This window comes from Gymnogyps californianus, chromosome Z, assembly GCF_018139145.2.
Source record: "Gymnogyps californianus isolate 813 chromosome Z, ASM1813914v2, whole genome shotgun sequence".
Taxonomy (NCBI): Eukaryota; Metazoa; Chordata; class Aves; order Accipitriformes; family Cathartidae; genus Gymnogyps; species Gymnogyps californianus.
This window is the reverse complement of record NC_059500.1, coordinates 31,584,024-31,604,776: the sequence shown is the minus strand read 5'-3', so window position 1 is coordinate 31,604,776 and position 20,753 is coordinate 31,584,024. Positions and strand designations below refer to the sequence as shown.

At 47.6% G+C, this 20,753-nt stretch overlaps 1 protein-coding gene across 3 annotated transcripts in view; it reads left to right on the top strand.

The window, feature by feature from the left end:
* The window catches only part of ABCA1 (ATP binding cassette subfamily A member 1), a 96,760-nt gene that overhangs the window by 58,843 nt on the left and 17,164 nt on the right, over nt 1–20,753 (top strand). For 2 of the 3 annotated variants that reach the window (XM_050913743.1, XM_050913742.1), the window contains 20 exons: nt 3,497–3,737; nt 4,326–4,465; nt 5,162–5,278; nt 8,278–8,466; nt 9,329–9,534; nt 9,627–9,803; nt 10,413–10,635; nt 10,992–11,213; nt 11,855–12,059; nt 12,612–12,725; nt 13,200–13,371; nt 13,926–14,057; nt 14,584–14,723; nt 15,760–15,897; nt 16,440–16,660; nt 17,131–17,203; nt 17,746–17,948; nt 18,981–19,029; nt 19,940–20,053; nt 20,401–20,552. In XM_050913743.1, coding sequence (XP_050769700.1) covers nt 3,497–3,737; nt 4,326–4,465; nt 5,162–5,278; nt 8,278–8,466; nt 9,329–9,534; nt 9,627–9,803; nt 10,413–10,635; nt 10,992–11,213; nt 11,855–12,059; nt 12,612–12,725; nt 13,200–13,371; nt 13,926–14,057; nt 14,584–14,723; nt 15,760–15,897; nt 16,440–16,660; nt 17,131–17,203; nt 17,746–17,948; nt 18,981–19,029; nt 19,940–20,053; nt 20,401–20,552 — 3,228 coding nt within the window. The remainder of the gene's footprint in view (nt 1–3,496; nt 3,738–4,325; nt 4,466–5,161; nt 5,279–8,277; nt 8,467–9,328; nt 9,535–9,626; nt 9,804–10,412; nt 10,636–10,991; nt 11,214–11,854; nt 12,060–12,611; nt 12,726–13,199; nt 13,372–13,925; nt 14,058–14,583; nt 14,724–15,759; nt 15,898–16,439; nt 16,661–17,130; nt 17,204–17,745; nt 17,949–18,980; nt 19,030–19,939; nt 20,054–20,400; nt 20,553–20,753) is intronic. The other variant, XM_050913744.1, reaches the window with a different exon arrangement.

Genomic DNA, 20,753 nt, shown 5'->3' with positions numbered 1-20,753 from the left:
CATCCCTCCCCGAGTCCCACAGCCCGCCAGCGGGTCCCATTTACAGTGAAATTAAGACGACTCCAGGATCAGCTTCAGTTGAAACCGTGGCGGAGCTCTTGCTGCTAGCAGAGAGGCTGCCCTTCAGAGTTCGATTACAGCTGTTTCCTGTTACGTCACTAAAGCGTGCCTTTTTTTTTTTCTTGTCTGGGATAAAAATAATTGAAACCATGTGATACTCAGTTTGCTGATGTGGCTGAACACGTCCCAGGGTAATGTGCCTTTTGCTTGGCAGCTGTTTTGGGTAGGACTACCTTTTATTCTGCCCTATTGCTGTGCAAACAAAGGCAGCTTTTTCCTCTGCGTACAGCGTGAGCTGCTCCAGATGGCTTGACCGAAAGTGACTTCTTATTGTCTGGCAGGCTGGTTTCTGTGTGAAAAGGAGGGACTTACTCCTTTGTTTTGAAGGGCAGCAGCTTGAGGGGGTGGAGAGAACTATTGTTTGTGCCATGTCTAGGAGCCTTTCTAGCAAGGAATTTTAATTAGAGAGTGGTCTGAACTAAATATTTGTCTCTCAGTATGAGGATTGATTGGATCTGTGTCCCTGGGCTCTTTAAATCATTCTAGGAGGGCAGATTAAACACCGAGAGCAAGGACAACTATTGAGAGACACTTAGAGAGCCAGGTCTGATGTCTGGGGGAAGAAATAGCTCAGTAACCCTTCACACAGGAGATACTTACATCCAGTGGTGTGAACAAAGCAGCTCTGCATGTCAGTTGTGAAGTTGCTGGTGCCAAAGACGAAACAAAGCTCCTTGCTCAAACTGATTTAAAATTATGTGTAAAAATTTATTTGCTAATGGAATCCCTCTGCAAGATGGTTAACACCTCATATGTTCATAGGAATTGGCTGCACTTCCTATTTGTGTACCTTTGACCATGTTAGGGAGTTTATGGTACTTTAGCTAAAGAAGTTGACTTTTTGCTGAGGAAAAATCAGCTGTTTTGCCTAAGGTACCAACAGCTCCCTGAGGATCCATTAGAACTGGACACTCAAACTGTCACACCTGAAATCCAGCCTTAGCCTTTTGGGTGAGGAATCATCAAATCCAAAAATGCACATGAGCGTATGTAACCAACAAAAGCTGTTGTGTGACACTCTTTTTCATTCATGTCCCATGATGCTAGCTAGCATCCTGTCAGTCACCCTGAACCTGTGGAGCCAGATTGAGTGGCACCAGGGTGCAGACAAAGGCAGTAGTGAGGAAATGAAAGTGCACTTGAAGCAGTCAGTCTGGACACATGTACTGAATCTCCAGGCTGTAGCTCTTCTCACAGCTGTCTTCCATCATATCAATGTGTCATGTGTTTTCAGGCAGCTAAAAATAGAGGTTCCTTGTGTATGTGACACATAGTAGCTGTTGTTTAGCATCAAGAATTTTTGTCCAGATGTTGGCACATCTAGAGCATGCACAGTGTTACAGATGAACACAAAGGGTCAGGTTTGCCTCCCAGTGTAAGGCCAGGGACTCTGGGTGTGCTTTCCTTGGGTGAATTTGGATTGAATTGTTCCAGCACACCATCGCTTTCTGCATTGTTGCTGGCTGGCTTTGCCAGCTGTCCTAGACTTTGATTATCTGCATTTTATTTAAACAAAGGTGACAAAACCGATACACAGTGGGCAAAACTGGCAGATGGTCTTTGACGGACTCTGTTATTGTCTCTGAAAACAGGGCAGTTGGGCCACAGCATCTAAAATTGTTTCTGAGATGCAGTTGATGAGCAGTTACAAATAGGTGTCTCAGCAGCTCTGCTTGCCCTTATTAGTGCATGTTGCTGTTCTGGGCAGCACAGCAAGAACATCCAAGTTAATATCACCTGATATTTCAGTAGCAGTCAAGAAATCAGACAAATGCTAGAAAAGATTTAAAAAGGGATAGAGAACCAGCTGTAAGATGTTACCGTAACACTACGTAAAACCGTGGATTGCCCTCCTGTTAGATATGGAATACAGATCTAGGCCCTTCCTCTCCAAAAAGGGGTAGCAGAACTGGAAAAAGTTCAGAGAAGGGCAATTAGGACATAGAGAAATGGAATGACTTTCACACAAGGAACAAGGGAGTAGGCTGGGACTTGTCAGCTTGGAAAAGAGATGAGTTGGGGATATGACAGAGGTCTATAGAATTGAGCGGCCCAGAAAAAGAGAGCAATTAAATGTTCACTGTCCGTTCTAGTGCGAAAAACATGGCGCCAAATGGAGTAACCATAGCCAAGTTAAGGAGAGGGGAGAGAAGGTTCTTTCCAGTGATGTGTTGGATGTTAAATACTCGTGGATGTTCAAAACTCTAGGAGTTTACCATGAAGAAATTCATCAAGGGTTAGGAGACAGAAGTTCCCTGAGCTGAAAATAAATGGAAGCTAGAAGGTTACTTGGAAGTATCCTACGTTCTTGCCCTTGCCTTATTTTTTCCTAACATCCACTTATTGTCACTATCACAGAGGGTACCAAGATAAACAGTCTTCTAGTCTGTATGGACATACCTCTGATGATGTTCTTACATCTCCAGACAGGGAGTCTGAGAGCAATGCTCGAGTGCAGCATGAAACCAGTGCTCATCGAGGTGCATTGCTTTTTCCGTTGTGGTGAGCTTGGCCATGCCTCTGAGTACGGCGACATTAATGCAGTGAATGTCTCAGGTTGAGCACCTGGTGCTTCTGTTCATGACATATTGCAGGTAGATGCTTGTGCCAGACAAATAAGTCAGGAGGTGCCAATCATCCTGGCCAGTTGTGCGTTGTCACCTCGAGCCTGGTGTCAGGCCGGCTGGGCAGGAAAATGCTCCTTGCTGTGGCTGGCTGCGTGCACAGCTCATGCTGTGATCAGGCTCCAGGCTGCAGCTGGGCTTGTTTTCAAGGGTTTTCTGGGAATGCTGTTGACTATGGGGCAGGGAGGTGCTGGGGCAGGGACAAGTGATACTGATCTAGGAGGTCAAACTCGCTGCTTGGTGTAAATCAGTGGCGGCTTGCTGCCCTTGGTGGAATTGTGCCAGGTGACACTGCTGGGGCCTGCAGCTCATCCAGCCTGTGTCCCGTGAGCTGCACTCACTTTGTGACTGTGTTGTTCCTTACTCCCTCTTCTGACTCAAGGCACCCCACCCCACCCGGCGTGAGGGGGCTCCACTGGAATGTGAGCCGTTGTGCAACTGGGAGGAGAAGTGGCTTCCACGTGAGAGGGTGGGGAGGGCAGGAACCACCCACAGCACTGGAGGGGAAAACCTAAGAGTAAAGAGCTTGGCAAGGGCATGTTCCTTGTGCATGCACAGAAGAGACTTCCCTCTACGTTCTCCCACTGTGGCGCAGGGAAATGTGCTTTCCCTGGTCTTTACTGTTGATGTTACGTTCAAGGGGATTCTCATCTGTTCAAAACAGATGTGTGATTTGAAGGAGAGTGGCAAGATCTTCTCCTTTTGCTAATCCTGTTCCTGCTTCCACTCTCTCCTCCCACCTCCCCCTCCAGTTGCTGAGCATGAAGAGCTGGAGTGACATGAGGCAAGAGGTGATGTTCCTGACCAACGTGAATGCCTCAAACTCCTCTACACAGATCTACCAGGCTGTGTCACGCATTGTGTGCGGCCATCCCGAAGGTGGAGGCCTCAAAATTAAATCCCTCAACTGGTATGAGGATAACAATTACAAAGCGCTGTTCGGAGGCAACAGCACTGAAGATGATGTAACTAACTTCTATGATAACTCCACAAGTAAGTGTAACCCTGGCATGGCCTAAGGTCCCATCTGCTTCATGGTTGTCATCGCTAGTGTTTCCCAAACTTCCAGAGATGAAGCAGGTGGTCCTGAGGGACAGCATACCTTCCGCTGTTTCAGAAAGGCATGCGCATGCTGCCTCCTGCACACGCCCTTAAGGCCAGGGAGGATATCGACATGCAAGGGATTCCCAAGGGCCTTGTGTAGAGTCCACAGAAGGCTGTGCAGTGGACCTCCTTCAGAGGGAGAGGGAGCACAGTCACATGCAGCCTTTGGAAATCTGACCTTTTCTGGACAAATTTTGCTTGTGCCATGCAGCGGGGTTGTGGGAGCGGTGCAGAACTAGCAGTGTGGGTCTTAATGCTGGAGGCTACCTGGTTGCTCCATGTTTGCTGGGCAGACCGTGGAGGCTTGGACTGAAAGGGGCTTTTTGTGGAGCTTTGCAGTAGAGGAGGGTTTTTGTTGTCTGACAAATGCTGTGCTTTCAGCTGTGACTGTCCTTGAAGCCCACACAAGTGGGGCATATGCCTTCTGCAGTTGTCATTGTGCTGTTCAGCCACTCACCCTTGTCCTCTCCTCCTCAGCACCCTACTGCAATGAGCTGATGAAGAACCTGGAATCCAGCCCGCTTTCCAGGATTATCTGGAGGGCTTTAAAACCCTTGCTGATTGGGAAAATCTTGTACACTCCAGACACACCAGCCATACGGAAGGTCATGACTGAGGTAACTCTAGCCCTATCCTCTGATATGTAGAATGAGGTATGTCCTCTGGCTGTGCAGCTTAGCTGCTCTGTGTTAAACTGGGCCCAAATACCAGCCTAGAAAGGATTGCCTGCAAAGCACAGCCTCCCTAGACTCTCATCTCCCATGCATTTGCTGTTGAAGGCTCAAGGAAAAAAGGCCAGGCTGAACTCTTTTTCTAGACTTGGCTGGAAGCTTTCCTGGTGGTGCCTTTTGATTATCGACAGGCTTTGCATCTCTGATGTGGGATATGGGAGTGGAGAAGACCTTGATAAGCCTTCAGGTGTCCTTCCTCTCCTCCACTGCAGGCTGGTCAGTGGATCCTTAATCATTTCCCTTTGTGGTTTACCTAATGGGCTCTCTAATTCCCCAAGCTCCCTCAGCAAGACTCTTCTAGCACATGGGGAGGGGCTGCATCTGTGTGCCCTTCATCTCCAAGGCAGAGTCATTCTCCACAAAGCCTTGAAAGGCAGTGCTTAGCCACAGGCATCTACACTCCCTGTTGTTTTCCTTCCAAGTGCACTCGATTTTCCCTACTCTGGCCCTTGCAGAAGCTGAGCTGCTGTTTGAATATAAGCAACACTCAGTACTTCGCTTGACAGGTCAATGCACCCTCTCAGCCCGTAGTGGATCTCTGCCAGCTTTTGGAAATAACCTTCCTCTCCTCTTTGCCGACAGGTGAACAGGACGTTCCAGGAGCTGGGTGTGTTTCGTGACCTTGGGGGGATGTGGGAGGAGATAAGCCCGAAGATTTGGACATTTATGGAAAGTAGTCAGGAAATGGATCTCATCCGGGTCAGTATGCTGTCCTTGCCAGAACCACCACTGTCGTCTTCTGCAATAAGTGATGAAATATTTTAGATGATGCTTCAGTGCTGAGCTGAGCAGATAAATAGTATGGATGGGACCCCTTCTTGAAACATGTTGTGATTGTACCAGTCTTGCATTATGCTTGGCATTCCTTCCTTCATGTAACAACCTACTGCAAACAGGAGCAGTGCATGTTTAACACCCATTTCTAATCTGCCTCTGTGGGGCAATGGTCTGTTTCTTCCACAGTGTTGCCCTAATGCGGTATGAATATCTGGCTTGGGGTATTTTTGTAAACTGGGGACCTGTGGAGTTGGTGATACGTTCAGCTCCCTGTGCTGTGCAATTCTCCACAACAATGCTCTGATGATAGCAGCAAAGCGAGTGGTCATATACGTAGATCAGATCCTGGAAGGTGCCAGGTGGCCTCGTGCCCCATTGGGTACAGGAGGAATTGAGTGGTTATCATGCTAGAGCTGAACCTTAGAAGTCTGGCAGTAATCTGGCACAAATCTTGTAAAAACTTAATTTGGAGTTGCATGGTACACTTAATTTAGTAATACTTGGGTGCTTATGGGAGAAGAGCAAACATCACCCTACGGCTGATTGCTTCATAACGTGCCATGCGTACTAGACCATGAAGAAGAGGCTAGGATTCTTGTTTGGATTTGACACACTTTGTGCTAGCCTGTTGGCTCCCTGGAGCATTGTGCCAGGTGTTAGACCTGCATTACTGGGGCATTATCTGCTTAAGTGGCTTAGTTCACTGTTGCTTCCCTCAGGTGCAACTCTGAGAGGTGGATCTTTGCACCCCGTGCTCATGTCTTTAGAAGCACAGTGACGTAAAACTGGGATCGTGCAACAGAGAAACAGTTGTAGAGTAGCTTTTCCTGCTGTCTCTGCAAGGCAGCTGGTTGGGTGTCATAGTGCAGTGTTATACAGAGACCTCCCCAGGTCTTTTAAGCCTTGAAGTTCATTCCTTGTTTCCCCCAATGTAATGCTGTGCTGAATAATCTCTGACCTGGCCTGTTGTACTTCCCCATCAACATGACATCCTAGAGGTTCAGAGACATCATTTTCATCACTCCCGTGCCTCTGTTGCTTTATGAAAGTTAGTTCTGTAGATGTTGGCATCAGGGAGGTAAGAATCGGGGCCATCAACTGTAAATGGAACTGTTTGCTGCAGAGAGTGCAGACAGAAAGTCAGGGTTTGGATATTGGTTTGCAGTTGTGTCCTTTGAAAAGTGAGTGTTGCTGCTGCCTTTTTTTTTTTTTTTTTTTTTTAAATGAGCCCAGGCTTTTCTGGTTTTGTATTTTACACTTCTTGTTAACCCTGCTGGCTCTGGTAGTTAATTCTTGATCTTCCCAGCAGTCTGGTCTCCTCCTCTGTATTGATGCAGTAGCAGGGGTTCATTGGTTGTCACCTGTTGCAGTTCACATAAGCAGGAGTACTTCACTGTCAATGCCTAGGCAGCTCCTGGGCAGCATCCCATTCAGTTTAGAGGTGCAGCATGGATCACTTGTACATGAATAGGCTGAAACATAGAGTTGCCTGTTAGTGGCTGCTTTCAACGGGGAGGTCAGTCCTTTGCTGTTTGTTAGCCACTGAGGCTGCCATGCTGCTGGGTGACCAATCATCACCTCCCAGCTTCCTGGGTTCTGCAATCTGTTTGGCATATTGCTTCCTGCTGAACGAAAGTGCTTTGCTTGCCCATCTCTGGCACTTCCAGCTTGATGCTAATGTGGCTGCTAACTTCAGGGAGGACAACGTGTGCTCCTGGAGTTAAGGAGCTTTAATGTTGCTGCTGGGTGTGATGAGGCTGAGCCCCTTCCCTGCAAGCATGGTGCCTTTCCTGCTGGGGATGGTGGTGCAAGCCAGCCTTGGGAGACCAAATGTGAAGGGAGCGCAGCGCAGCCGATCCGTGTTTGCTCGGATTTCCCTTTCACCTGTTTTCCTTTGCCAGCTTCGCCTGTTCTGTTTTCCCAGTTCAAGATGCTGTTTTTCTAACTGTGTGACCTATTACTTTCTGGTTTGCTGGTAGCAGCAGAGCATGGGGAAGCTCCTCACCTCTCCGCTTCATTCTTTGTTTTGGCAGAAAATCCACTTCCTGTTTTTATTGATTAGGATTTTTACAGCTTTCTCTCTTGTGCAGGTTTTTTTTTCTCTCCCCTACTTCAGTTCAACTGTCCCCTTTACACTTAATGCTCCCCTCCTGCCTGCCCTTATATTGTCTGCCCAGAGGACTGGTTTATGCTTCAATACCAGGTGCTTCTACCTGGACTGCACTTGTGTGGGACGTTGTGCATACACGTAGTGGGGCAGTAGCCTGTCCTCAGAAAGCTAGCAGTTAAACCAGGTGAAAAAAGCACTGTCCCAGATTGAGAACAGAGAGACAGGACATCATGGCTGTGCAGGGCTGCTTCAGCCAGCCCTGGTGGTGCAGTAGCAAAATATGTAAGAAAAGCCACCTGGCCTCTGATGCTGATATTTTTCTGCTCAGCACGGTGATGGTTCAGCCTCCAGCCATGCCATAGCCCCTCTCCATACCAGCCAGGAGCAGAGGTTTGTTCGGGAGAGCTGAGCAGAGCTTGGCAAGCACCATCAGCCGAATGCGTTTCTCCTGAACACACATCTCCCTCTTCCCTGTCTTGCTGGTGCAAGACCCGGTTTGCATGTGCGGCGTGCAGAGCTGTGCGTGGCTCTCTGCTGCCCTCTCCTTGGGAGAGGGGTGGCAGGACATGGAGGCAGCCAGCCAGCCTGCGAAGCGCACCTGGTGGTGTAGCTATACCAAGGGAGGCACATCCTTTGCAATGGGAGGGTAAGAGGAAGGACCCCACCATGCTGATCTTCTCAGTATGGCAGAGGGCCTCTCCCTGCACCTTTTTAAAAGGTGTTTTCCCCCGTCGTACTCGTTTTCATGATGAGAGAGATCTAACTTGAATTCTCAACAACTATTTCTCCTTTGAAAACAAAATATCCGCAGACGCTGCTGAAGGGCAAAGCTCTCTGGGACCTGCGCTTGCCAGCTTCCAACTGGACAGTGGAAGATGTTGCCCGTTTCCTGTCAAACCATCTGGAGGACTTTGAGACAGCAAATGGCTCAGTGTATACCTGGGTGGATGCCTTCAATGAGACAGACCGGGCTATCCAGACCATCTCCCGCTTCATGGAGGTGAGATCCTGCTAGTGTAGGCAAGGAGCTGGGGGAGGGCAGCAGCTTGGTCTCCGCTCGCACGGTGGGGCATTCCTGGAAAGGGGAGATAGATGTTCCTCAGTCCATTTTCTGTAAACGACCAGGCTTTAGTAGGGCTGAGTGCACAGCATGTTAGAAAATATCGTTTATTCAGGTGCCTAAATATAGATGTCGGAACCTAACTGTAGGCCTTGCTCTTGAATGGCCATTGCATGTGGTTTCCCACCCTGCTGTTACTGGGCGACAGAGCTGCTGCTTGCTGCGGCAGTGTAAGGGCTCATATTTCGCTGGGGTTTTAGCTGGGGACTGCAGTGAAGCTAGGAGCTGTTTTAAACTGAGGAAGACATAGCGAATAATGAAATTTGCTCTGCTTGTTACTGGATCATCTTGGCAGGTGAGTGCAAACTGAAACAGGCCTTGGCCTGTCAGGGGCCTGGTCCAAAGCCTTCGGGTCTCTCCACTGATTTTCAGAGGCTTTGAATCAGACCTAATTTATTGGTAACAGAGAAAATAAGGCTGACTATGGAAATTGCTTGGATGGGATCCTGTAGCTAGTACTGCAATGCTACCTAACCTCTTGTCGAGAAAATATCTTTGCTGGGGTATTTATCAGTGATATATGTTTGACTGGCAGGTGACCATCAAGCAGGAAAAAATGACATCTCTAGCAACTGGCTGGGCTACCATGAGCCATTGGAAAGTAGTCTAGTGCTGCAGCCTTTTCTTGGGCATGGCATTACCATGGCAGAGTTCTCGTTTTTTCTCCCTCCCAAACGCAGACAAAGTACATCCTGGTTTGGTAACTTATCCCATAAACACTTCCAAATCTGTCCCTGTCTAGTGCGTCAACTTGGACAAACTGGAGCCTGTGGCCACAGAAGTCCGGCTTATAAACAAGTCCTTGGAGCTTCTGGATGAAAGGAGGTTCTGGGCTGGCATAGTCTTCACTGAAATAGCTCCTAACAGCATAGAGCTCCCTCAACATGTGAAATACAAGATACGCATGGACATTGATAACGTGGAAAGGACCAACAAGATCAAGGATGGGTGAATCCTGACATCCTGCCTTATGAACAATTTCTTATGGGGGATGCAGTGATGAGGATTTCTAACAGAAGGGTCTTGTTCCTTTGGTGCAGGTACTGGGATCCTGGTCCCCGTGCTGACCCCTTTGAGGACATGCGCTATGTTTGGGGAGGCTTTGCCTACCTGCAGGATGTGGTGGAACAGGCCATCATCAGGGTGCAGACAGGCACGGAGAAGAAGACAGGAGTTTATGTGCAGCAGATGCCCTACCCGTGTTATGTGGATGACATGTATGTATGCAGGCTGCTGCGACAGCTCCCAGGAGGATTGTGGCTTGGGAGGCATGAGCTTTTGTCACTCTTCAGGCATAGTTTATGTCCCTACTATCAGTGAGGGAGCAATCTCCTTAGTGTTCCCAATTCCTGGAATCAGGGCACCTGCATGGAGGATTTAGAATATGTAATGACTTGCAGAGTCCTTCCCAGGAGAAGGGCTGTCTGTGCAGGACTTTCACATACAGAGTACGTTCCTGAGATGTGACCATATCCCCAAACCCGATACAGGCAAAAATAGCACTGGGAAAAAAGGAGAGACCTAGGCACGGGAGAGTGGAAAGAGGACAGTTGAGAGCAGTCCCCAGGAAAGGCAGGTCTTTGCACCTGCTCTTCCACTGAGTGGCAGTTGCAACTCCAGCTCCCACTCTGGGCTGGTGATGTGCTCTAGACCCATCAGCCTCACCTCATGGTGAGATGCTGATCCTGTGTCATGCTCTGCACATTGGCTGCTTTGTGCCGTGAAGCCTTAGCTGTCACCATGCTCTGCTAGCCCTTGAGTGGTACCTGAAGTTGCAGTGATGTTTCTCACTCTGTTCTCCTGGCCTCTTTCCTTCCTTCTCTCAGATTTCTGCGTGTCATGAGCCGCTCCATGCCTCTCTTCATGACTCTAGCCTGGATATACTCAGTGGCTGTGATAATTAAGGGCATTGTGTATGAGAAGGAAGCCCGGCTGAAGGAGACGATGAGGATTATGGGACTTGACAACGGCATCCTTTGGCTAAGCTGGTTCATTAGCAGCCTCATACCTCTCCTGATGAGTGCAGGCCTGCTGGTGCTGATCCTTAAGGTGAGTTGACTCGTTTGGTCTGTGGCAGCAGAATCTAGAGCCTTGAGAGCCGGCTAAGCAGTGGTCTGCACTGGCACACTGGGGAGGAGTTAGTGAGTGTGGGTTGACCAGCAACTTCTTGGGAACAGGGTTTTGGAACAAAACAGGGCTGAGTGGCTGAAAACAGCAGGAGGGGCTGTAGTAGATTCAGTACTCTTGAAAAGGTGCCTCTGGTACTGCCGCACTTCTGGGAAGGCTGTTGTGCAAATTGCAGCAAGCCCAGCCTCCCCTGAGCAGCAGCTCTGCAGAGCTGCTTGTACTAGAGCCACCTGGGAGAGCCCTTTCAATGCCTGATGCATCTGTTGTTCTCCTGCCAGATGGGGAATCTGCTGCCTTACAGCGACCCTAGTGTGGTGTTTGTTTTCCTCTCGATCTTCGCTATTGTGACCATCCTCCAGTGCTTCCTCATCAGCACCGTGTTCTCCAGGGCCAACCTGGCAGCTGCCTGTGGGGGCATTGTCTATTTCACGCTGTACCTGCCTTATGTGCTGTGTGTTGCCTGGCAGGACTATGTCAGCTTCTCACTCAAGATCTTTGCGGTGAGTCTTGAGGAAACTGTCTTGGGTACTGGCCCTCCCCCAGTATGGCACTCAGCAGCTCTCTAGCCGGACACTGATAACAAGGGCGGGGGGGGGGGGGGCGGCCATGTGGCAATGGGAGGATAATTTTCCAGTGCAAGAGGCTATCAGGGCTGGGCTTGGTGAAGAGGTTGACTGAACCTGGTAGGAGCTGCTGGGAGGCTTTTGCTGGCTTTGGTAGTAGAAGTAATTCAGCCAGACTAAGCTGCCTTGAGCTCTGTACACTGTGATGCTGTACCACCAGATATGCAGACTGAAGCAACCAACTGCCTTTCCTCTGCACAGCACTTCTTACCTGTCTGGAAGGGGTGGCTGTTAGTGATCTCTTCCCTCACATAAAAGTCCAAAGAGCAAGGGAAAGAAAACAGGGAAACAAAGAATTCTAGGTAGTGGTCCAGCAGAGACTTCAGGCCTTGCTTGCTTGCTCGAACCGAGACTGAGTCTGCCACTCCCTCACCGCAAATACAGTCATGCTCCTTGGACCTTTGACTTTTCCTATAAGGCTTCTGGACCATGTCCCTTAGCTTTGAGCTAGAGCTGAGCTGCCCAGTCGGAGAGTAGTTGTGAAAAACTGAATGCATGTTCATGCCTCCCATTTGCAGAGCCTGCTGTCTCCAGTAGCCTTTGGCTTTGGTTGTGAGTACTTCGCACTGTTTGAGGAGCAGGGAGTTGGTGTTCAGTGGGACAACTTCTTTGAGAGCCCATTGGAAGAAGATGGCTTTAGCATCACCACATCTGCTGTCATGATGTTGTTCGACACCTTCCTGTATGGGGTCATGACCTGGTACATTGAGTCTGTCTTCCCAGGTGAGGTCTGCCTCTGAGGGAGGATCATGTCTTCATGTTTTTAAATAAATCTTTTAACCCTACTCATTTGCCAAGGTGCAAATTTGGCACGTTTTTAAGCAGAACTGCAGAAAGGTCATGGAGGAAAACCAGACCAGCATCTCAGTAAGGCTGTTGCTGCTAATAGCAGTGACTGTTGGCCCAGCACAAAGGCTGTGCCCCATTGTGGTGATGGCTGAGCTAGTCCCAGAAGCTTTGCTGCATTTCAGCTGTTCCCTTTTCTGAACTGCTAAGTCCACAGATCCTGCTGTAGGGGAGGAGTTGGGAGTATCAGCACCACATGTGGCTGCTTAGCACCTTCCAGCACAGGGCTTTTAACCCTAAAGTGAAGTTTGGGGAAAAAGATGTCTCTTACCCCCAAAGTCTGGCAGTGTCTTCATCAGGAAAGATCTCTTCTTAGTCCTGCCTAACCTAGAGGCTTACTGGGGGTGGAGTACTTCCCTTCTTGTCCTGAAAGGTAATATAAGAAAAGGGAGAGATGCAGTCAGGCTCATGTAATGCTTTTCTCTTTAGGCCAGTATGGGATTCCCAGGCCCTGGTACTTTCCTTTCACAAAGTCCTATTGGTTTGGCGAGGAACCACAGGACAGGCAGCACCCTCATCCTGACCAGAAGGGGCCTTCAGAAGGTAAGTGCTGGACACAGAGTCTTTCTGCAGTGAAGTGTTACGGTCTGCCTTTTTGAAGGGAGAGTCCAAGGACAGCAGGACTGGCATGGCTAGGGTGAAATTGGTCATCCCTTTGTTATCACAGTTTGGGTATGCTGATCAAGTGGGTGTGTCCAGATCAGCCCAAGGTTCTTTGCCCACTTGAGTGCAGGTGGGTACTCCAGCCTCATGGAGTTGAGAGTTCCTCCCATTTTTGCCAACCCTGGTGACACTGGAAATCTCCAACTCCCAGATAAGCCCAGTAGAAAAAGAGCTAAAGGACAACTTCTGTGGAAGGTTCCTGTCCCTGAGGAAGAAATGTGGTCAGTTCTTTGTATAGCTCATTTCTCCTTGGATCTCCACAGACTTGGGGGAATGTGATGTTTTTTAGAACTCCCACACAGTTGCTGTTAAAACCTATCATATCTCTCTCTACTTTCCTCTGTTTTCTTCCAGTCTGCAAGGAGGAGGAGCCTATGCATCTGAGCCTTGGTGTTTCCATCCAGAACCTGGTCAAGGTTTATCGTGATGGCAAGAAAGTTGCTGTAGATGGTCTCACACTGAACTTCTATGAAGGACAAATCACCTCCTTTCTGGGACATAATGGAGCAGGGAAAACCACTACCATGTAAGAACAAAATAATGCTTTAAGACAGTGGGGGAAGCGACTCTGAATACTGCGGTTCCTATCAATATGGTGGAGGTAGCCGTACAACTGCAGTGTGCAAGCTGGTGCAGACTACAGTGAAATCAGTGAAGCTCTGCTGATTTACCCTAATTGTGCAGCTGCCTCAGAAGATGCACAGATACAGGGGACTGAAACTGGAAGTAGTTCAGGTTGAGGCTGTGCCGAATGAATCTGCTGGCAGCATTTTTTAGTAATGCCATTTGTGATTCTGACTTACCAGTGTAAGGAAACGAGTTGGAACTGAAAGGATGAGAAGCTTTTAGAGGAAAAAATATTTCCTTCAAGCAGAGTCATGTAGGTGTGCTTTGATCACTGTTAAAACCATTGGAGCTGATTTTTTTTATCCATTAGTGAGGTGTTTCTCAGACTACTTTCCTGATGTGGCAGTTCCCCAGGGCTTCCACCCACTCTTCATTCATCCATCCTGGCATGTGCAGCAGCCATTTCCTAGTCTTGGAATAAGTCCCTGCTTATCTGTTGTATTTGTCCTTCAGGTCCATCTTGACTGGCTTGTTCCCCCCAACCTCGGGTACAGCCTTCATCCTGGGCAAAGATATCCGCTCTGAGCTCAGCACCATCAGGCAGAACCTGGGTGTCTGTCCACAACACAATGTGCTGTTTGACTTGTGAGTAGCATCTGTAAGATGCAGGGCTGGTGTTATCCAACAGATGTTTGGGTTCTTTAGGAGACAGTGTGCTTTCAGCTAGGACAGTCCTATCTTTACCTGTGTGCATGGTGTGAAACAGTGGGGTGGTGTGAGATTGGTACAAGGACATCCTGTTTATTAGCACGTTTGTACATGCCTGCGAATTATCAGCAAGAGTCTACACTTTCATTCAAGTGTCTCTTTAAAGAAATCTACTCCATTAAACTTGACTAGGCCAAATGTTTCCCCAGTGCCTAGTGATTTGGGATGTTTGGGGTACTCTGTCAAGCACCCTTAAAGGAGGATTATTTTCATTGGTGCTGAATAGCCACACCCTGAAATCAGGCCCAAGCTGAGCACATCGAGTCTGTAGCTCCTTCCTGAAACCTTGGCCTTAAAACATGTTTTCCCAAGCAAACAAACACGCGTGCTGTAATGCTAATGCAAGGGATGAATCCCAGCATGGTGCTCTCAGCTGTGCCCTGAGCCTGCTCCTGTTCCCTAGGCTGACTGTGGAGGAGCACATCTGGTTCTACGCTCGGCTCAAAGGGCTGCCGGAAAAAAAGGTGAAAGAGGAGATGGAGCAGATGGCAATGGATGTTGGTTTGCCTCACAAACTGAAAGCTAGGACAAGCAAACTCTCTGGTAGGTTCAGCTCCTTTTGCATTTCTCAGCTGCTTCCTCAGCCCCAGAAAAACTCTCTTGGGTTTCACAGAGGCTGCATCACGGACCTTGGCTGGATCTTCTAATTAAATATAGACTACCACACAATTAAGCACTTACGGAAATCAGTTATTCATTAAGTACCTAATCAGTATATCTCAGTAAACTTAACAATCTTACGCTATCTTATGCTATCTAATGGCCATAACAAGTCACTCACTTTCTCTGAGTATTTTGTACTTGTTTCCATCACAACATAGTCCAGCTACATGTGATATACATTCTCCAAATGCTTACTGATATGTTTGGGTTTTATGGGTTTAGGTGAGAGTGCCTCAGACCACAATCTTCAAGTCCCTTGCTGTTTGTGAACTTTATGTACCTTTCTTATGCTGACTTCTGCTTCAGTTGGCATCCTGAAGTGTGCTTCCCCTTTGCTCAGGAGCGGCAGGATTCCTGTATCAGTCTGTACCACATAGTTGAGGGACCGAGACTCCTTTGTCTCTGACTCGACTATCAGTGCAGACTGTGCATTTGACCTTGGGAAGGGAGAGCAGATAGCCACAGGTTGGCTTTAGTATTGAAGAGTGTAATATAATTCTTTGCTGCTGCCTCTGGCACACTTCCACAGGAGGAGTGTCTCTTGGGGACCTATTTCTGCAGCTCAGGCTCTGGGGACCTGTGCTCTAGGTCCTCAAATATGGTTAGGCCTCCAAGCTGGCAACTTGCTACTGCAGATGTTGAGATAGTATGATTCACTTACGGAAGGGCTCGCAAGGTGTGGTTTCCTGCAGTAGGAGAAGAGTTGGACTCCACTGAGGGAAGACCATCCAGATGAATTATCGCTTGTCCTGAAGGTGATGGGACCCTGAAGGCCTGAAACAGTAGCAGTGCTTGGTCTTTTCAGTATGCAATTCTGCTTTCTCTTGGAGAGCTTGTTATCCACTCTGCTGCAGCTATTGCTGTTCCCCTCATCTCTGCATCAGCCTGAACACCTCATTCTTCTTGTGCCTGTCAGGTGGCATGCAGAGGAAACTCTCAGTTGCCTTAGCCTTTGTTGGTGGCTCCAAGGTTGTCATTCTGGATGAGCCTACAGCTGGAGTGGATCCTTATTCTCGCAGAGGGATATGGGAATTGCTCCTGAAGTATCGGCAAGGTATGTGGTCTTTTTCTCTATTCCTAATGAATGTGTCATGGAAATGAAAAGAAAATCAATCTGATTCATGACTGTTCTCAAAATAGCAATGTGTCTTTGCAAATCTGTTGTTGCCTGCACTGAGGAAGGAACAAAGAGCTTGCAGGACAAGGATGTTCTGATCTCTCATCTGTCCTCCTTTCTCATCCTATTCATGTCAGAGCTCATCAACAACGTTCCTCACTGGGTTGTGAGGGCAGTTAAAGTCAGAAATTCACCCTTGGTGTGCAGCAGTGTCCTATTCTGCTCTGCAACCAGCCTTGCTGACATGAAATTAACCTGCCTTTGCTGAGCATGACAAGGGCCTGCAGAGAGTGGGGAGAATAAACTCATGGCAGCAGTTGTGAACCTTTTCCATACCACTAGCCTCGTTCGAAGGAGCTTGGACTTGTGGCATCAACCTCCCATCCAACTTCATGGCAACATCCAGATGATTGTGGCTTTGGCTTGGGAACACGGGTATGGTTGACTTACCATCAGTGTCTTCCCTTGCTTTCTTCCAGGCCGCACTATCATTCTCTCCACGCACCACATGGATGAGGCAGACATTCTGGGGGACCGGATTGCCATCATTTCTCATGGCAAGCTCTGCTGTGTTGGCTCTTCTCTCTTCCTGAAGAACCACCTGGGAACAGGCTATTATTTGACCCTGGTCAAGAAGGATGTGGATTCCTCTCTGAGCTCCTGCCGAAACAGCAGCAGCACAGTGTCCTATCTGAAAAAGGTACAGCTGACCCTTCCTGCTCATATTCATTCTTCCTTCATGAAATCTTAGGCTTATGGGAAGCAGCAGCTAAGATTTTACATGGTAGAATGTCTGAAAGAGAAATCCCTTATTCTTTAAAAGAAGTGTTACTTGCTTTTATAGGTACTATGCCAGATCATGTCTGGTTAAACTGTTGCATGGGACGTACATCTCCATTATAGTTCCTTTCAATGCTGGTGGTCCAAAGCTGATAGGAGAGATACAGGATAGATGAAGTGCACACTTTTGTAACACTCACTTCTATAACTGTGACCTCTTACTTGTATTTCAGCCCTTTGCAGTGGTATGTCACCATTTGTTTCAGACTCCTCTGTGGAGTATCCAGCATGTTGCAGCATCTGGTTGGAGTTACCTAGAGCGTAGCATCTGGTGGGCTCCTTTTTGATTAAACAGCAGGAAACAATGGTTGTCTTCTCTTTTGTGACCAGGATGACAGTGTCTCCCAGAGCAGCTCTGACGCTGGCCTTGGCAGTGACCATGAAAGTGACACGCTGACAATAGGTGAGGCTTGGAAAAGAATGTAAGATTCGGTCCCAGTGCTGACATTGCTCTGTCTTTGACCTTGGACAACTGCCTTAACCTTGTGCCCCTGTGTAGCTACAGTCTTGGGACAATTACTAAATTCACAGAGATGGTATTCTTAAATCTGTAACTATTGGAACATTTTTCTTTAGTGAGCCATTTTGGGTTCAAGCTGTCCTGAGATTTAATAACCAAAGATTATATAGTTGCTAGGCCTGTTAGCAATATGTAACGTTTGCTGGTGAGCTGTACGTCAATGACTTGCAAGGCTGCCAGTAGCATGTAAAAGGTATCCCAAATTCTGCAAATAAAAAGAATAGCCAGGCTTGGGTCCAGGCTTTCATCCAAGCTTGTGTTAAATGTAAAAAACAAACCAGACCTTCCACGGAAATGAGCTCCTTTCCAGAGATGTCTCACTTTCCCTCCTTTCCTTCCGGCAAGGTTTTTCAAACTGAGCTGCTCTTTCCACATAATGAGCAGTAACAAGATGAACACCATCTTTTCCTTTTTGGTTCTTCTAGATGTCTCTGCAATTTCAAATCTAATTACAAAACATGTTCCTGAGGCCAGGCTGGTGGAGGACATTGGCCATGAATTAACCTATGTCTTGCCATACAAGGCTGCTAAAGAGGGAGCTTTCGTGGAGCTGTTCCATGAAATTGATGACCGTCTCTCTGATCTTGGCATTTCCAGCTACGGCATCTCTGAAACCACCCTGGAGGAGGTAAGTGAGCTGAAGATTCTCTTTTGACTTAAACTAGGCAAAATGAATCATGGCAGAAATAAGAACGAGATGGAGTCTTGTCTCTTCCTGTAAACATTTATTGTGGAACAGGCAGCTTTGCGTTCCTCTCCAAAATGGATTGTTTTCTGCCCTGTTTAAGTGTGTGCTCATAGAAGCATGCTTTAAAAACTGAAATGTGGTACAGGCAAGCATAGACATGTCCTTTGTACTCATTTGCACTTCACTGAGATGTCATGTGACAGTTGGCCCCCAATTTGGCTCATAATGACTGTGTAAACACCTTTTAGATGTTTTTAGGGTTCCTTTGTGCTGCACTTAAATGAAAACATATATTTCAGTACCGGAGACTGTACTTCACAGAAACCACTTAGACGTATGCCCTTGTCAGGGATGTTTTTAGGGCTTGTTCCTTGTGGCTGTGTTCCAGCTGACAAGTTTCCCTTTTTTTATCACAGAAGTGTCATGCGCTTTATCCCCTGTTTATGTGAAATGTCTGTTTTTTAAATAATGACAAGGGAAACTGAAACGGTGGTGTTGTCACTTATTGAGGTTGCCCTCTAGGTCCTCCCACAGCTGTGAAGGCCTTGGCTGCTATCTGCAATTTGAAAATTAGTTTTTTCTGGTGTAGGAGAGTCTGTGGGAGAAGCTCCGCAAAGGTGCCTATTCAAGCATGAACAGGAGTGTGAGCACTGTCAGACTAGGAGGAAGATGGGATTCCCCAAATTTAGTAATTAGGTCTTTATCTGAGACATGGGAAAGAGCTTGTGTTTGAGATGCACTGAGAACTGACATTGGAAAGGGAGAACAGCTGGTATGTGGTTACAGGCTGGCTCCTGGAAGCTCGTGAGAAGCCACAAAGTTCACGTCCCCGTCATGCAGGGGATAAACTCTGTATCCTCTGTTCTCGTGTTGCATCTGTCAGTCTTGTGCTCTCTCATGGCATCTCCTGAAGCAGTCCCCGCAATATCACTCCTCTTCTAATTTTCACTGACACTTACCATTGCTTTTCAGATCTTCCTGAAAGTGGCTGATGATAGCGGCGTGGATGCAGAAACCTCAGGTGGGTGCAGTTGTCTCCTACAGCGTTGAAGGGGACTTCAGGAGGAGGTACCCTTTTGTATGGTATTTGTGCTCTTTAAGCACAAGGCTGACCAAGCCTAGATATTTCAGGAGTAAAATCTTGGTGCAGAGCTTAGCTCCCAGGGGAATAAAGAGTCTAGTGGGTATCTCAAATGAGGAGCGTTCCTGGTCTCACCAACCCTGGGCAGCTGGGTGACCTTCATGTATGGCAGCATGTCCAGCTATGCAGTGACATATGCCAAGGTGTGACAGGCCCTGTTTCAGACTGAACTGGAACTCTGCTGTGCTAATATTTTTAATGACCTAAAATAGCTGTTCTTAGTATACTTAATGCATGCTTTCATATACTGTTAACTTCTATTGACTCAGTGGTAGCATATTTATTTTGTAATAGTGGAGAGTTTCTAGTGTTTGAGTGTATTGTGAATTACCTGACTGACGCTAAGGTCTACTCTGAGGAATAGGAAAAACTCTTGACAGGGTAAGACTGCAGTAGGGACCAAATGACTTTCTCTTGCTGAGAGCAGCTCACTGCACTAAGTGCTCGTGCTAGCATTTCCTGATAAACTACTAGTGCTAGCAAATTGCACTTTGAGTCATATGCATATTAAGTGAGAATTTTCTTAGTGAGAGCAGCCTGCCATTTCCATGGCTAAATGAAATAGTGTCCAGTGCACTGGAAGAAGCTTCTAGGACAGCACACAAAAAATGGTGCATAAAATATGTGACCCTTGCAGAGTGACAGTCTTGGTTTTACTTTTACCTGCACTGGAGTCACTCCAGATCAGCTCCTCAGTTTGCAAATGGAAGACATGTAAAATGATATTGCTTTGGTTTTTCTGGGGCTAATTGGAGATTAGTTCAGCTAATCATAACTACCTTATTTTCAGATGGGACATTGCCAGCCAGAAGGAACAGGCGCGTGTTTGGAGACAGACAGAGCTGCCTTCGTCCGTTTACAGAAGATGATGCATTTGATCCTAATGATTCAGACATAGATCCAGGTATTGCTGGGGCTCAAGCCTGTTTTCTTCTTGTGGACACTCCTTCGTATTACAAATACCGCAGATCTTAACGCTGAGACTGCCAAAGAGGCGGTGGTTTATTTGCCTTTAGGAATAGTGGATAGTGCAGTATCCACAGCCTGCTCAATCCTCTCATCAAGGCTCGGAGAGATAAGGGTGAAAATGCGTTCATGTGAATTTCTGTTGCTATCTCTCCTCACTGCTCTTTTTTTTTTTTTTTGATGAGTGAGAGTAGCTGCTCCAGCCGTTACCCTGTGTCTCCAGCACAGAAGTGCCCAGAGAACATCTCTGTGACCTTTTGAATGAGGGTCATTTCTTCTTGCTAGCAGAATCCAGAGAGACAGACCTTCTCAGTGGCATGGATGGGAAAGGCTCCTACCAGATGAAGGGCTGGAAGCTCACCCAGCAGCAGTTCATGGCTCTGTTGTGGAAGAGGCTGCTTATTGCCAAGAGAAGCCGGAAGGGCTTCTTTGCTCAGGTGAGAGCACCCAACATGTGCAGGGTCCCTTGGCAGGGACAGCTCTGGACGATGCATTGTATTCAGAGTTGAAGGTGGGCAGAAAACCTCAAGGGAATACAGATAAACAAAACTGGTCTTCACTGCACATCTGAGCAAAAAGGGGCCTGTGCAAGTGAAAGGAGTTACATGATAACAAAGTGGTTACAGTATTCTTGCACA